This window comes from Capsicum annuum, chromosome 11 (assembly GCF_002878395.1).
Source record: "Capsicum annuum cultivar UCD-10X-F1 chromosome 11, UCD10Xv1.1, whole genome shotgun sequence".
Lineage (NCBI taxonomy): Eukaryota > Viridiplantae > Streptophyta > Magnoliopsida > Solanales > Solanaceae > Capsicum > Capsicum annuum.
In genome coordinates, this window is record NC_061121.1 from 213,820,593 (window position 1) to 213,836,216 (window position 15,624).

Below are 15,624 nucleotides of genomic sequence, written 5' to 3' on the forward strand. Positions count from 1 at the left end.
TATTTTATGGTGTTTGGTTGATGAATAGAAAATATTTTTCTAAAAAATATTTTTAGTTGTTTGATTGGTGAGAGGAGAAAATATTTTTTGAAAAATACTACTGAACAATTAACTAGTATATCAAACACCTCAACATTCTGTCGGAACTAATTTAAGCATTGCAAATAATACTAATATCGAGTTTCAAAATATTACAAGAAACTAAAATTTAAGCAATTATTATTTACATAATTCAAGCTTCCTAATCAGTTCCCACAAATGCACAAAAGAGAGAAGTTTGGAAGCAAATACACGATACATTATCAAAAATAAAAGAACGGAGAGAAGTTTGAAAGCAAATATATGATATATTATAAAAAACAAAAGCGTGCGAATAATAGTTGCTTCCAAATCCTATGAAGCTAAACCAACCAATAGGTGTCACTATTGTTGTTGCTTTAATCGTTCCAACCACACCTTACGAAGATTTTGATTTTTGACCATGAATGTCTTAGCTAGAGTGTCGCTTTGTACCAAATAATCAAAAGCATCACCGTGGAACTCTTCTTTATAACCTTCCTTTGCCATAACTTCTTCATACAACTTTGTCACATCTAGATGACTATCAACCATTCTACCGATTTCCATTGCTACTTCTCCAAACTTTATTGATATATCACTTACGACATCTTGCACCTCAAAAGAACGTTTTCTTTTGCGACTTGCCTTGATTTGAGAAGCTTCGATTACTTGCACATCCTTTTCGATGGATGGTCCTTTAAGGTCATTATCACTATCTTTCTCAGAAAAACTATCAAAATCTATATCTTCAAATGATTTAATACAATCTCCCCTAACCCGATCATTTCCACACACAAGAGACATTTCGTCAAATATTTTAAATTTTTTATTGATGAACTTATCATGATTGGGATGTGCCTACAATATAAAGATTACAAATGAGATAGGCTATTTTCGAAAGACCCCCGACTCAAAATAAAATAATGCTTGATATAAAACAATCTAGACAAGGCATAGTCAAAGGACAAAATGCCATTTACTGCACTAATTACTTAACTATCATCTATTGTTTGGTAAAATTAACATGCAAAGATATGATTTGGCTACATATCCACTGTACGAATGGTCATAAAGAAACCTTTGTGACCACTGGCCTTTGCTTTAGGAAATCCATCAAGACTCCACTGAATCGCTGTTGACAATTAAGTGCAAAAATGCCTCATAAATTTAATACTTTCCAAAATATTCAAATGCTAATTGATGTTTAGAGAAACCAACATATTCGCCACATTTGTGGCAAGGACCATATTTCAAAAGCTAAATTAAACTGATCTACTCAGGGAGTCTCCTTTATCCAAGTACTGTAGAGTACAAAATCATCAAGTACGAGGAGCATAAATTAACTAGAAAATATCCTCACAATACATAATGGTAGGTACTAAAACATTTGTGCAATCACCTTATAAATATATCCGAGTTTCATTCTAGTTTCACTAAAAACTCCACCAATTTTAAGCTCGTAGAAAATCTGAAAAATCCAGGATCAATGGATTCACCCAAACTGTGTTTTAATGTGTGAAACATTCATCCAAGTATCATGCATGCAACAACTTAAGAGGATCACAGCTACACTGCTAATACAAGAGGACCACCACTATGATCCACTGGAAGTAAACGAATAATATTATTCTCTAGAAGTCAGCAATATTTGGACCAGTTAATCTACCTGGTTAACTGACAGACTGCACCTTAGTTCAAAGAAAGAATGCAATGCCAAACCAAGAATGTTCTTTTCTAACATCTATTTCTCAGTTATTTGTGACTCTGTTGAACTTTTGGGCCACCTTGTCTGACATTGATATCCACTTTACTCCGAGTACTTTGGCAAAAAGGTGTCCCTTGGGTACACCCCTAATTAACTCTGGTATATACTAACTTGAATTCTAGTTGACAAGCCAGAGTTATCTTGCAGCCAAGGGAGAGCAGACGTTTGGGAACTTTAGATCCATTGACAACTTAAAAGCTAGATACCGAACTAGAAACTGCTAAAAGGGAATTTATAAGTGCTTTTGGTCACGCCTCAATCTTTTTAGAAAAGAAAAACACAAAAAGCAGCCAGAAAACAATTTCCCATTACAGTCTGCAATGGTTCATTTTTGGTGGATATCAGGAACCTATTGTCGTACCCAACCAATCTCCAGTTAACAAAAAACATGATTTCAAGAAGCATGGGGAAAAACAGAGAAGTAAACACATTTTCAAGAATGTATTTGCCTAGATAGATGTTGAAGAGAAAAGACAATGAAATCACTGACCTATGAGCATATCCAGAGCTTTTAAGTGGGGTTACAGCTTACCAAAGGCCTTTCGGTTTTTATTAAGTTTTACATCTAGTTACAAACTCCTACATGACCTAATTCCCGGAAGCACCTACACAGAGTAAACAATAATAACTTAGAAAGATATCCTACCAGAAGAATGTTCTGTGATTAAAATTCATTTGTAGGCATTTATATCATCCTCAAACTTTCAACAATAAGCAAAGAACTACTGCACGAGTATATCATCGCGTTACTAATTAAAATATCCACATGTTTTAGCTCAGTACTGATCCCTAGATCTGAAGAATAACTGCTAAATCTTCAGCATAAATAACCAATTTATTACTATAACAGGCATCAATCAATCAGTCAGAGCGGGGACTCACAGGTAAGACACAGGATATAAGAAACAGGAGAACATCAGGGTCTAAAACTATTGCTTAGCTGAATATGGACCGCATAGACTTTGGGACTACCCGTAATCATCTTCAAGTTGTCATCCCATCCAAGACCACTTTTGTTTAGTAGAGTTTGGATTGTAATCCAAGTGTTTCTTATTGTTTTAAGATGATTCTCCACATGCTTAGATGAACAATTCATTCCTAGTTATTTGTTAATGGCATTCGAATCACGGTTAAATGAGCTGGCCTTAAACTGATTCGTCGATTTATTCCCTTGCTTTACTTCATCAGCTAGAATTTCCAACATCAAATATTCCATTGGTTTTGACCACCTAAACTGCTTCTCTCCTTTTTTTCCCCGTGATTTATTATTACAAGTCAAGAAACTACGTGAACAATTCACACTCAACAGAACACAAATACAAATTAGCAGAAACCTGTAAACTCTACTTATACAGAAGAAAAAGAGCAGTAAAAAGAACACTCAAAGCTAATAGAAAAATAATAATAAGCCATAGAAGTATTTCTTTCATACAGTATTTGCCCAATTACTACAACAAGATGAAGAAGTAAGAAAATATCAAAAGCAAAAACAAGCAGCATTATCTATTTAGCTATCAAAGTTTCTTAATCACTAAAGGCCCTCATTCCTCCGCCTATCATAATTTATAACCATGGCATGAGCAATTGCATCTCTTTTTTATGATCATTGTCTAGCTTCTTCACGTCTTTCTTTTTGTGTTTGATAGCTTTGACTTCCTTGAGGATTTTGGGTAATTTGAACATTTTAAGGTTGAATTACTGCTTCAACATCTACTTTTTGTATTATCATGTCATTTGGATCCAAATCAACTATGTGATTATGTAAAATGCACGATGCTAATACCATATTCACTTACGTCTTAAAGTCCCAAAAAGGTTCATCATCAATCACACGAAATCGTCTCTTTAGAATAGCAAAGGCACGTTCAATCGAGGATCTCAATGATGCATGACGAAGATTGAATAATTCTTTTTTTATTTTGGAAAGAACAATCACTGTACTGTTGCAAGTGATAGCGTATTCCATGATAAGGAGGAATAAACCCTTTACGAAGTTCATATCCCGCATCTACAAGATAGTATTTATCTACAAAGTCAAACTAAAGTTAATTAATATACATTGTTCACCTACTTTTCATATAAACTACTTTATATTGAATAAGATACCTTGTGGGATTTGGAGACCATGTGGTCTCTCCAATGCATCATTTAATATGCGAGCTTATGTGCAAATCCTTCCCAACCGGCAAGCACATACATGAACTTCAAATTAAAGTTAATGGCGGCTAATACATTTTGTGTTGTTGTACCTTTTTTACCACGATATCTATTTTGTTGTTCAATAGGGACAAATGCAAGCACATGTGTTCCATCTATTGCTCCTACACAATCCTACATACAACTTTAGTTAATAATATGTAGTATTTTTAACAAAATGACTTAAAATATAAAATTTTAGTATGTCACTTACGGTAAACCAGGGATAATACCGATGGTTGTTCATTATCTCCGATTGGACGGTTCCATCCGGTGATTTTATAAGGATTGGATAGAGCTTCAAAACTGCTTGAAGCGCAGTGTAGAAGCATCGATGAATAGACTCGATTGACCTATAAAAGTGTGATTTAATCTTCCAATTTCGTTCATTAAAACCAACAATCTCTAAAAATATCAGCACTTGTTCTTGAACAGACATTTTTGGTTGAACATAAGAAACTATTCCTTCTAAGAGCATTGCATAGTTCATAAAACGCATGCTTACTCATTCTTATCTGACCTACACAGTGAACATCACTTCCATTCAAATATGTAAAGTTCTCTTTCTTGATCTTTATTAACATATGGTTCTCTAGGAATGCTACTTTCATGTTCATAGGCAATAATTATTGCAACTCCGACAACAAAAATAAATGTAGTTGCAGCTTCAATTATTGCATCATCTTCATCTTAGTTAGTCGAACCCATCTATTGTAGTGACCAATGTAATTTCGTTACATTTCGTTTACTATAACAACAACAACAACATGCCCAGTATATTCACACCAAGTGGGGTATAGGGAGGGTAAGTGTACGCAGTCCATACTACTACCTCAAATGTGAAATAGAAAGGTTGTTTTCGATAGACTACTGACTCAAAATAAAGCAATTTAAGTTCAAAATTCAAATCATCAAAAAGCATACAACTAAATCATAGCAGTTGATTTAAGAGGGAAATGTATTATCTGAAAACTGGACATCAAATACTTGGAAGCATTATACTTCCCTCAATAAGCATTATACTTACTCTCAAAAAGCATACAATTGAATCATAGCACTTGGTTTAAACTCTCAAAAAATCAACACAATTCATAGATTACGAACCACAAGAAACCTAACACGCATTCAGAAAAGTACTTAACGGGAGATAAGCAAAAGCAAAACTCCAATTAAGCACTTAGATCATCAAACAAGCAAAAAAAATTCTGAAAAAAAAAGTTGCAGAAAGAAGATCATGCTGTTGTGAATTTTAACTATCTTGTTCCAATTACAGAGTTACTGAGTACCAACTGCTGATCTGATAGAGTTAGAGTTACTTCAAATATCCATAAAAGCCAAGAGTTGTCTCCTTTTTCCCTATTTTCCTCATACTTTTTAACTAAACTCCAATCCAAATACCACCAAAATTCACTATGCCACAATTACATAATGCATCTTTTTCTTCTAGTATTATTTGGGTTAATAATAATAAAAATAAAAAAAAATATTCAACATGATAGGAAAATTATGTAAGAAACGCGAAGGATAAGTTTATTTTTCTCCTAGAAACTCTAACCCACCAAATCCAATAACATATAGATTTTTGTTTGTACTGTTTTGAATAATATGAAAGAAAAACTGAAGCTTTTTTCCTAGAAGTCGAAGTTAGCATAAAACAGAAAGATGAAACCAACTCCTCCTTCTTGTGATAGAAACCAGCTCCTCTTCTTGTGTAGTGAAATTATGTTCAATTTTTACTTGTAAATATAATGGTAGTATTAATGTAGCAACTCAAGTATTATCAAGAAATAAGACCCAAACAATCAAAATTGAACTTAAATCAGAAATTCAAATTTCAATTTTTGAATAAAATTGACCTCAAATCAAAAATTCAAACAAGCAAAAGAGAAAAAATTGAAGAAATTTTTTACCAAGCACCATAAAAGAAATTAGTTATGGACATACCTTTGAAATTCTTTCAATGGGAAGAAGAGAGAGAGAGAGGAAAAAGCCCTAAATTTGGAGACAGCGATGATTTGTGCTTATGTGTCGATTTTGTTGGAGGTGAAGAAGAGAAATGTATACGCGTATAAGCTCTTTGTCTGAAAATGACTTCCCTTGACTTATTAGGGAAGTCATTTTCCCTCAAAATAAGGAAAATAAGTGACTTTGAAAAATATTTTCTAAATACTTTTTTACAACTAAATAAAAGAAAATGAGAAAATATTTTCTAGAAAATATTTTCCATCATACCAAACACATGTGGGCTGACTTGGGCCAGCAGAAAGATTGCAAGTTGGCCTAATTGTTCCCTTTATTAAGTGCCCAATGAATTAAGATACCACTAAATTGGTGGATTATCACGCTTTTATAGTTATGATGAAAATGGCACTTTTTTCTGCAAGTTCCTTCCTACTTCTAGCAAACAGACAGAGATACAAATTGCATTCATCAAAGCATAATTCCAGGTTAGTAGATAATAATTTAAATTACTCTGAAGCTTACTCTCGATAAAATAAAAATGAATTATCTCAATGAAGAAGTGGAGTCTTGAAGCAACGGTAAAGTTGTTTCCGTGTGATCCATATATTATGGGTTTGAGCTGTGGAAGCATCCACTAATACTTGCATTAGGTAGTCTTTCAACAACACACCCCTTGAGGGCAGCCATCCCCAAACCATGCTAATCCGATGTTTTGTACATCAGGCTGCCCCATCTCAAATATCAATATAATAGTTTTATCCAAATTGATTGTATTAATACAAGCATCTCAAATATCATAGTTTTATCCAAATTGATTGTATTAATACAAGTTTTTCCTGGATGAAAATGACTTAACAGCACTCAGTATTCCACCAAATCCAGTAATTTAAACTTTTATGAGTCACAAAATAGATTGATGATATATAGTATCACTAAACCATCATACTTGATAAAAGATTTTACATAGGACTTATGTTTTACCTTGCTTGATTTAGTGCAAATAAGCTATCTTGTATTGCTATTTTTACATAACACATTGGGTATATGTTAGTTGTTGCTATTTTCTTATTAAAAAAAATTGTGAACTAAGAGCATGGATGGGGGAGAGAGAAGTGTCTTAATGAAAATTTACTCAACCACAATATCTAAAAATCATTTAAAATAATAGACCCGAATCCATAATTTCAAATGTACAATGAATTTAATATTAGAAATATACTAAAAGGTTAATTCATAGAATTTAAATTTGAATTCGCCTCTAACTAGGTGACTTCTCAATCTCATAAACTTTAATATCTGAATCAACCTCCAGAATGCAACGCAGTTGGTGTACCCTTGAGTTACCTCGCAATTGTTAATTACACTATATATGCTTTTGTCCACACTCCATTAATAAGAGAGAACATTTATATCTTAGGTTATCAAACTTTTCTAAAGACATGGCATTGCATGTGATAATTAACCTAGTATTAAGGCTTACCAGGAGATTGAAAATGAAAATCTCTTTTTCTCGGATCTATTCTTCTTTACATTATTAGAATAAAATAAATAAATAAATATTCTTACTATATATAAATGTGAGTGAAACACACAGGTGATGGCTGTCATGTGTGCTTCCTCACAGGGACATTTTAGTCTTTTCCTGCTCCATCCAAGGGATATTAGAGTCTTTCAATTTGGATAGTCTTCGTGGTATTTCGACAACATTATATGTGCCTACATTGTTTTATATACACAGCAGCTTACATTGTTTTCCTGGCATCTTTTGGGCTCTTCTTCTCTGTTTCCAACAACTGCTTTCTTTCGCAACTTCTGGCCTCTACTTTTCCATTTCCAGGTATGCATGTATATCTTTCGGTTATGTATGTATTTATTAGTTTGCTTTTACATTAGATGTTTAGAGTTGAAACTCTTTGAGTTCAATTTGAACTTATTCAGTGAGAGTAATTTAGGAAAAAATAAATTGTGGGGTATTTTTTTTATTCTCTCTTTCGTTTTATGGTTTGATGCTGCATCAACATCATACTTATGCAAATTCATTACTTATATCACTTTTCCTGTTTAACTGTTTGTTAAAATGCTCCAACAAAGCTGCATGTTTGGATTTGAATTTTCTATGGTATGAGTGAAGAAATTTCAGTAGGTTTTACTTCTGACTTTTGATTAATTGTCAAAAACATAAGCTATCGTTTTGAGTAAGCTTTATACATAGTATATTGTTCCTTTTTTAGGTTTGTTTTTGCTACCTTTCCTTCCTTTTGTTCTTCTCTGTAACTAATCTACTTATTTCTCTTTAACTGAAATTAAAACTTAATCATTTCCTAAGAGAACAGTAAGACTTCTTGCTTGTTGCTGCTGTAATTACAAGGCATAATGTTTTATTATTGGTTCGTCTATTAATTTACTATCTGATATAATGTTTTATTATTGGTTCGTGTATTAATTTACTATCTGATATGTCTACGTTTCACGTACTCCTTCCCCTGCAATAATGAAACAGAGATCAACATCCATGTTACGTTCTCGCCTCTTTTCCCATCAACTAATTAGCCCCTACTGATGAAATTAACAGTTAACATGTTATTCTTAATTATTCCATACTTATTGACAGCTTTAGTTAATTGTAGCGCCATACAATATACAACTGACCAAAGCAAGCACTTCCGGGACATCATCATTATAGACTAGAGGTGAGTTACTCGCCTACCAACAACTTCATCGAGCATTTTATTTCCTTGTTAAAACATAGTTAGACTATAATAATTTTTGCATCTACTATTTCGACCAGCAAGAAACCTTTCCTATTTACTATATGGGGTGATCTATCCAACAACGAAGGAACTGCATTACTACACCATCTACATGAGTATCCTGTCATTCTTGCCAGGTGTATAGGGGTTACTGAATTTCGTGGTGGTATATTCATCAGCCCATCTTCTGCGACTCTTCTTTTTACTTTTTCCTTCTCTATATTGAATTAAAAATGCTTCTTGTCCTTCACATACACAGCTCTAAGACTAGCAACAAGATATCAGTCTACAATCTTAACAAATCCTCTGTACGTGCATTCTACTATACTGGCAAACTGGTATACACTAACATGCACCCTTTTCGTAGGACTATGCTAAAACATATTTTTACTATTTCATCTAACCTTTTCTAGGGTGAAGTACAATGAACGAATGTTGGTGTCTTACACTTTAATAAGCTCATCATCATCATTATCTTTAAATCTTGCACCAATTGAAGGTGCTATCTATATCCACCATTCCAGAGTTTTTATCTACGGTTAGTTTATCCCATAACATATACATGCACTAATTATTTTCATATGCAACTAAGCCCGTATCGAAAAGTACAAGTTGTAAGCTCGAAGAAGTTTATAACATTTTTTACATTAATACTGCAGGTACAAAGTTTCCCTGTGGAAGCCAGATTATTACTCCCTGACCATCCTCAATCATTTTATCTGCTCGCATGCTCAAATTGCAGTCACTTTGTGCGCCCAAAAATCAAAATAATGGTTCGATGCTTCAGCTGTAAACTAGAATAGTAATTATTTCCTAGGTAACCACTGCAACTACGACATTACATACACACTCTATTATGCACTTTGTTTTTCCTGCCTTCTATGGTAAAACTTGAAAAAGTGTGTGTGTTTTTCTGTTTTCTGCATTTTTGAATTTTGTTTCTACTGATCTCATAGAAGGGCAGCTTAGCACTTTTTTAGGAATAGCCTCTTTATCTTGACGCAATAGAGGTAAATTTTACGTACATTCTATAATTCGGAAAAATTGATTGAGCTAGTTATGTTGTTGTCGATCTAAAAGGAGGATACTTGATCAGTTTTCACAAACAACCTTTTCATGTCAACAAGATAGAGTTTGACCTGATTATATTTTTGTTGATAATCTAGAACAATGGAAGTAGAACCGTATCCAAAAATAGCCTCTTCATCTCGACAAAATAGAAGTCTCTCTCAGATGCATGATAAAAGTAGATCTCAAAAGTCCTATGACTCTTTGGAGTAGAGTTTTACTGAGCAAGTTTCGCATGAATTAGGCTTTGCACATAAAATGTCTAACTGCACCATCAAGTGTATACAAACAGTGAGCTATACTTTTCTTGACAATGGACAATTGTTGGATACTACAAAAGCCAAATGAGGGGTTGAGACAAGGGATCCTATGTCCGCGGACATATTCTGGTTGGGTATGGAGTATCTTAATAGGTGCCAAAAGGGATTGAAAAATCAAACTATTTTTGCCTATCATTGTATATGTAAGAAACAGATTATTACTCACCTATGTTTTGGAATAACTTAGTACTATTTGCTAGATGTGATCTAAGTTCAGTCTTATGCCTAAAGAAATGATTTCGCATGTTCTCTACAGCTTCAGGTTTGAAAGCTAATATGGCTAAAAGTCAAGTATTAACTCAAAGTTAGCATTTTGATAATGAGAAATTTGTTAATTTAATTGTGTTTAATTGAGATTGGTTGACATGTGTTATCCATGTTGTTTTAGTAGAAAAATACTTTAGCTGCGCGGACTCTTCACTTTTGATACCGCACTCGTGTCGGATTCTCCAGACACACTAGCTTTGATGAATCCAACATGCATCCGTTGGTATTTTTTGAAGACTCCAGGCAACATAAATTATAACGCAGAACATTTTCAGTATGACTATCCTAAAATTCACTTTCTCGATGATTAGAAAAATTGGTGCAATTAGGAAGCTTTGGCAAAAGTTGGGAAATATGACTCAGATAGTGATCAAAAAAAAGTTCCTAACAGCTAAAGCTTACAAGAAAATCAAAAGTAAAGTTGATAATAGTCCATGTACTAAACTAATTTTCCATGATAATGTAGAACCTAAGAATGTATTTATGTTATGTGAGTATGCATGGTAAGATCAAGACTCAGGACAAACTTTTCCAGTAGAGCATCAATTTGGATACCGCTTGTGTTTTCCACCAGACACATCTTGAAACCAGAAATTATTTATTCTTTCAATGTGTTGTGACTGGTAGACTTTGAAATATTATATAGCTGTGGCAGGCTGGAAAGATTGACACACAGGAGAGGTGATTTTGAAAGCTAACCTAACAATAATTATGCATGCTATCTGGATAGAGAGAAGTACAAGGATTTTTTAATTTTTCAGAAAACAAAGACTGAATTGGAGAAGCTAATTCGACGACTTAAATCAACGCTATGCATTACACTTTGAACCAGTCCTAAATTCTTTGATTGTATTGACAAACTTTGAGGTTGTTGGTGAGAGGCTCTTCCAGGGATGAATAATAAACCAAGAAAATTGTCTTCTGGAGTATTGATGCATGAGAAGTAACTAAATTTGATGTGAGATTTGTTTTATTCTCTTACTGTAGACACGTAATTTTGTCCCTCCGAAATTCAATTTTATTCATTTTTAGCTCACACTTTACTACGCACCCTCACCCGTACGAAAATCCCTCCACAAAATAACAAAACAATAACCTCTAACTAATTTTATCTTATCCTAACAACCTACCCAATCAAAATAAACCATCCCTACCCCACGTCACCACCCTTACACATTTTTATTTTTCTTTGTCTTTTCCATAACAAATTCACACCATGGAACCCACACTATATGGACACATACACAATTCCAAAAAGGAGAAAAATGGAAACAATGCACACAATTCTTTAGGAGGACCCCACAACAATATTCATTCACTAACCATTGTCCATTTTTAGAGAATATATATACAATACATAGACAACAAAAAATAGGGGGAGCAACAGATCTCACCCCTAGGCAGCCCACCCCCTCCCTCACGTTTTTTATTCTTTTTGACCATATACACACTATTAAAGAGGGGGAGGCCATTTTTTTTCTTTTCTTCTTTACTGACCTCACAAATCAAGATACACAATAAACACACAGTAAAACAAAGATACTCAATGCCCTCACTGATTCAACACCATAAACACGACAGCAACTATTGACGATCTTCTATTTTTCTTCTTCACGAATACACACTCACCCACAGCTAATTCACAAACATAATCAAAACACACACTGCTACACGTAAACACGCACATAGTGAATCAAAAAGCTGGTCGGAGTGAGCAAAACAGGGATCGGGGAGGGAGAAATCTATTTGTTGTCGAGAATTTCTGGCGAAATTTCTGCTGGAACTGGTGACCAGTCCATATATTCGACGTACCCAACTCCGAAATCCTCTAATTTCTTCATTTTTTTGGGTTTTAAGAGAATCTGATCCTTTCTTATCTATCTTAGCGACTCGTTTCCGAAATCGAGCTTCGGATTCTTCAATTTTCTTGTGATTTATTTTGGGTTGCTTGAGGATTCCTTCTTGGATTGTATTTCGTGAATATTCCGTGGTTCGAGTTTGTTTGACAGTCGGGTGTGGTATTCTTCGAGGTTTCGGACAGCTTTGTTATTTTCCTAATTCATTTGGAAATGCTCCAAAGGTCCAATTCTTTCTTCTCTTTCATTTAATTCTTGTGTGATTGTGAACTGGTGATTTGATACCATTGTTTTGTTTGTTGATGTGAATTGTTGGTGACATTTGAGTGTGTGATATTTCTATGCATGATCGCTGAATGTTTATTATTCTCAATTAGTGGATTGTATATTGAAATGGGTTAATCATGTGGTTGAGAATGGATTTGGGGCGGGAATAGAGAAATTGATAAAAGTTGAATATAGATTAATTTTGGTTTGTTGTTGTTTTGTTTAATTTGGAATGAGCATGAATATGATAGATTTATGATATGTTGAAATGGATAGGTAAAGTTTAGGTTCGGGTAGGCAAATTTAAGAAATAAGTGTTTTCTTGTTGAATGTTGAAAATGTTTGTTGAATGGTTTTATTTTATGAATTTGGATCAATTGTATTTATTTAGCTGGGGAATGCCCCGAGGTTTTATGTACTTATTCACCAGGGAATGCCCCGAGGTATCTTGTACTCGGAGGACGCTTGTGATGAAGATCCGACGCATCGGGTAGAGCATTAGTCTAGGATTAATTTAGAATAGGATTTATATTTTCGCATTTTTTTTATTTTTGGACTGTATAATTTGGACTGGACATTGTTTTGGATTTGTTTGTTTGATTGATAGTTTTGTTTGTGTTTTGTGTGGTTTATACATTCATTGTGTTAAATTAGCCGATACGCTCCACCAAGCGACCATGGTCAAACCACGGGATCGAGGGGTGACTAACACCTTCCCCTCGGTTAACAGAATTCCTTAGCCGGAATCTCTGTTCGTGGGTCAGTTTTAAAGAGTCAAACAATTTTGAAAAGGATTTTTAAAGGTGACTTGGCAAACCAGATTATGTCAAGTGGCGACTCTGAATAAATAATGTAAATAATCTCTTTTTCAAAACAAATTTTCAATCTTCATTTTGTCACTTTAATAATAAAGACCCTTTCGAACCTTAAAATTAATCTTTTTGGTTAAAAAGGGGTGCGACACTTACAGTATGTCTTTAAGTTTATCTGACTCAAGTACATGCAAACTCCAAACAGACAAACAACTTTTACATTTCATTTCCAGCAATACTAAATGTTCTATTCTCTGTTTTGTTGAAAAAGTGGATCTTCGGAACTACTCTTGAATATTTTCGGACTGGTTTATTTCACTTACGCTTCTATGTTAATCACAGGTGCCACTTCGAGGTTAACATCACGGATGGCAGTAATACAATCATGGTAAAGATCTCAGAAATGTTGGGTGAAAGAATCTTATCCTTAACCGCCGAACAAATATACGAATGTGTTACTGTCCAGGTATACATATACATACAATTAATAACAGAAAAAACTCATTTCCTTAAAATTTTGTTTTCTCAGTAAATAAAACCCCTACATTAGACAAACTTTTATTTACCGTGGTCTTTTTTTCCTTTTCCACTTAGCAACAATCGCTATCTATTGCCCGCCTAAACCAGCTGCTCGCTTATAAACTATTCAAGCTCTAACTACAAAAGCCATTATTCAGATTTCCTGATCAAACAACTGGTATGCTAGCTACCACCTCCTTCACTGAAATCCCAATTTCTCTCGGAGAGGCAGATAAGAGGCAGAAAATCAATCCACCCACCCTAGCGAAAAAAATTAAAGGTACCAATACTTTTAAAATTGAATTTCCTACTGTGGGATAGTTATTAAACGACTTTGGCTTAATTATAAGGCGTTTGACATTAATTGAATTCATTATTTCTTAACACTTATGTTTTTAGAATCTTAGCCTTAAAGATGGATTCCTCAAATATGATTTTAGTTGGTGTGACTTTCACTGTCGAAGATTTTTACTGTGCACTTGAAAACTATGACCTTCAGTCAGTCATAGGTAACAACATTATCTCATATTGTTGTATATAGTTTCTGTAGTTACAAATTTATTTTTCATATGATTTCGCACTATGAGGTTGCTGTTATATGGCTTAATTATGTGTATCGGTAATTTTTTTGTGCTTGTGAATTGTATTCAGATAAGTTAAATGTTGTAAGTTCAACAGCTATAACATATACATTACAAAAAATGTGATCTACTTTGAACTATTCTACGCAAGTGAAATTTTTTTAAAATATCTTTAATAGCAGAAAATTGACATTTTGTTTCCAACATTCACAGCATCTCAATCTCACCAGGTAAGTACAACATTCATCCTCTCCTTTTATTAGATTATCTATATATATACTCTACGCATTCAAGTAATTGTAGCGTTCTCAAATCTCTTAACTTTCTGTCATAGGTGACTACAACTACATTTTGGTGGCCTCTACCATTATAGCATATACAAACGAATTTTGCTTCGCTATACCAACATCACAGTGTCAGACTACATAAACAAAGTTTTTGCATTTTGATGCAACATCACACTTTAATGTATGAAACTTGCATGTTAATAGTTTGTTTTTGCGCTTTGATGTAACAATCACAGTTTAAATGTACGAAACTTGCATGTTAATAGTACGCCTCCCTTCCAGCAACAAAAATTATAAAACTCATAATTATTGTTGGGCTCATGCTTGCACAGGCTTCTACATCTAGTATATATATATATACACACAAAATCTTCATATGATCTGTAGTTTGCGAATTCAAGTTGTACAATCAATAATGAATATTTGTGTTAGGGTATTTCATGCTTACATCAAACCCTGTGAGATCAGGGGTGGAGCTAGCATATATTCTGGAGTTTATCCTATTCCTTTCATAAAAAACATTTATTATTTATACATGATTAAAATTATTTTTTATGTATATATAATAGATATTGAACCTTCTTCAACTAATTCGTACGTGCACTTTTAAACTTCCTTACTAAAAATCTTGATTACGCCACAATATAAGATGCTTTTATTTTAATTTGCATGAATACAAGATACTTTATGCACCAAGCTAGACTCGGAACAATAATACCTTAACATGCACTCTGCCTTTAAAGATGCAAAATGATTCCTTCATTTTTAATTCTTTCTTACTAAGTACAGTATTTAATTTGTTTTTGTGAAACTAAAGGAATAGCTTTTGAATTTAATACTTCCAATAATTGAATAATAAAAAACAGTGAACTGTCTTCTCTGTCCTCCTCAACTATACAAGACGTACAGTTTAA

The 15,624-nt window shown here is 33.6% G+C and overlaps 1 protein-coding gene and 1 non-coding gene across 8 annotated transcripts; one reads left to right on the forward strand and one right to left on the reverse strand.

The window, feature by feature from the left end:
• Nucleotides 1–3,606, reverse strand: LOC107848714. Its single transcript, XR_007047003.1, has 2 exons — nucleotides 2,768–3,606; nucleotides 1–920 (listed from the first exon to the last, which is right to left on the reverse strand). It is a non-coding gene; the product is annotated as an uncharacterized protein At2g29880 (transcript).
• Nucleotides 3,607–5,969: 2,363 nt separating this feature from the next.
• Nucleotides 5,970–15,037, forward strand: LOC107847087. Of its 7 annotated transcripts, XR_001667301.2 has the most exons (8): nucleotides 5,970–6,468; nucleotides 7,608–7,820; nucleotides 8,595–8,673; nucleotides 9,393–12,468; nucleotides 13,666–13,789; nucleotides 13,918–14,122; nucleotides 14,606–14,653; nucleotides 14,758–15,037. XR_001667301.2 is itself a non-coding variant. In XM_047399217.1 (3 exons), exons 1-3 carry the CDS (start codon nucleotides 6,377–6,379, stop codon nucleotides 8,602–8,604), a joined length of 315 nt encoding a protein of 104 aa, XP_047255173.1. In that variant the 5' UTR covers nucleotides 5,970–6,376; the 3' UTR covers nucleotides 8,605–8,753. The 7 variants fall into 7 exon arrangements, 2 of the variants coding, with proteins under 2 accessions (XP_047255173.1, XP_047255172.1); XR_007047000.1 differs by having other exon boundaries at nucleotides 8,772–12,468; nucleotides 13,918–14,653; XR_007046999.1 differs by having other exon boundaries at nucleotides 13,918–14,653.
• The last annotated feature ends 587 nt before the right edge of the window (nucleotides 15,038–15,624 follow it).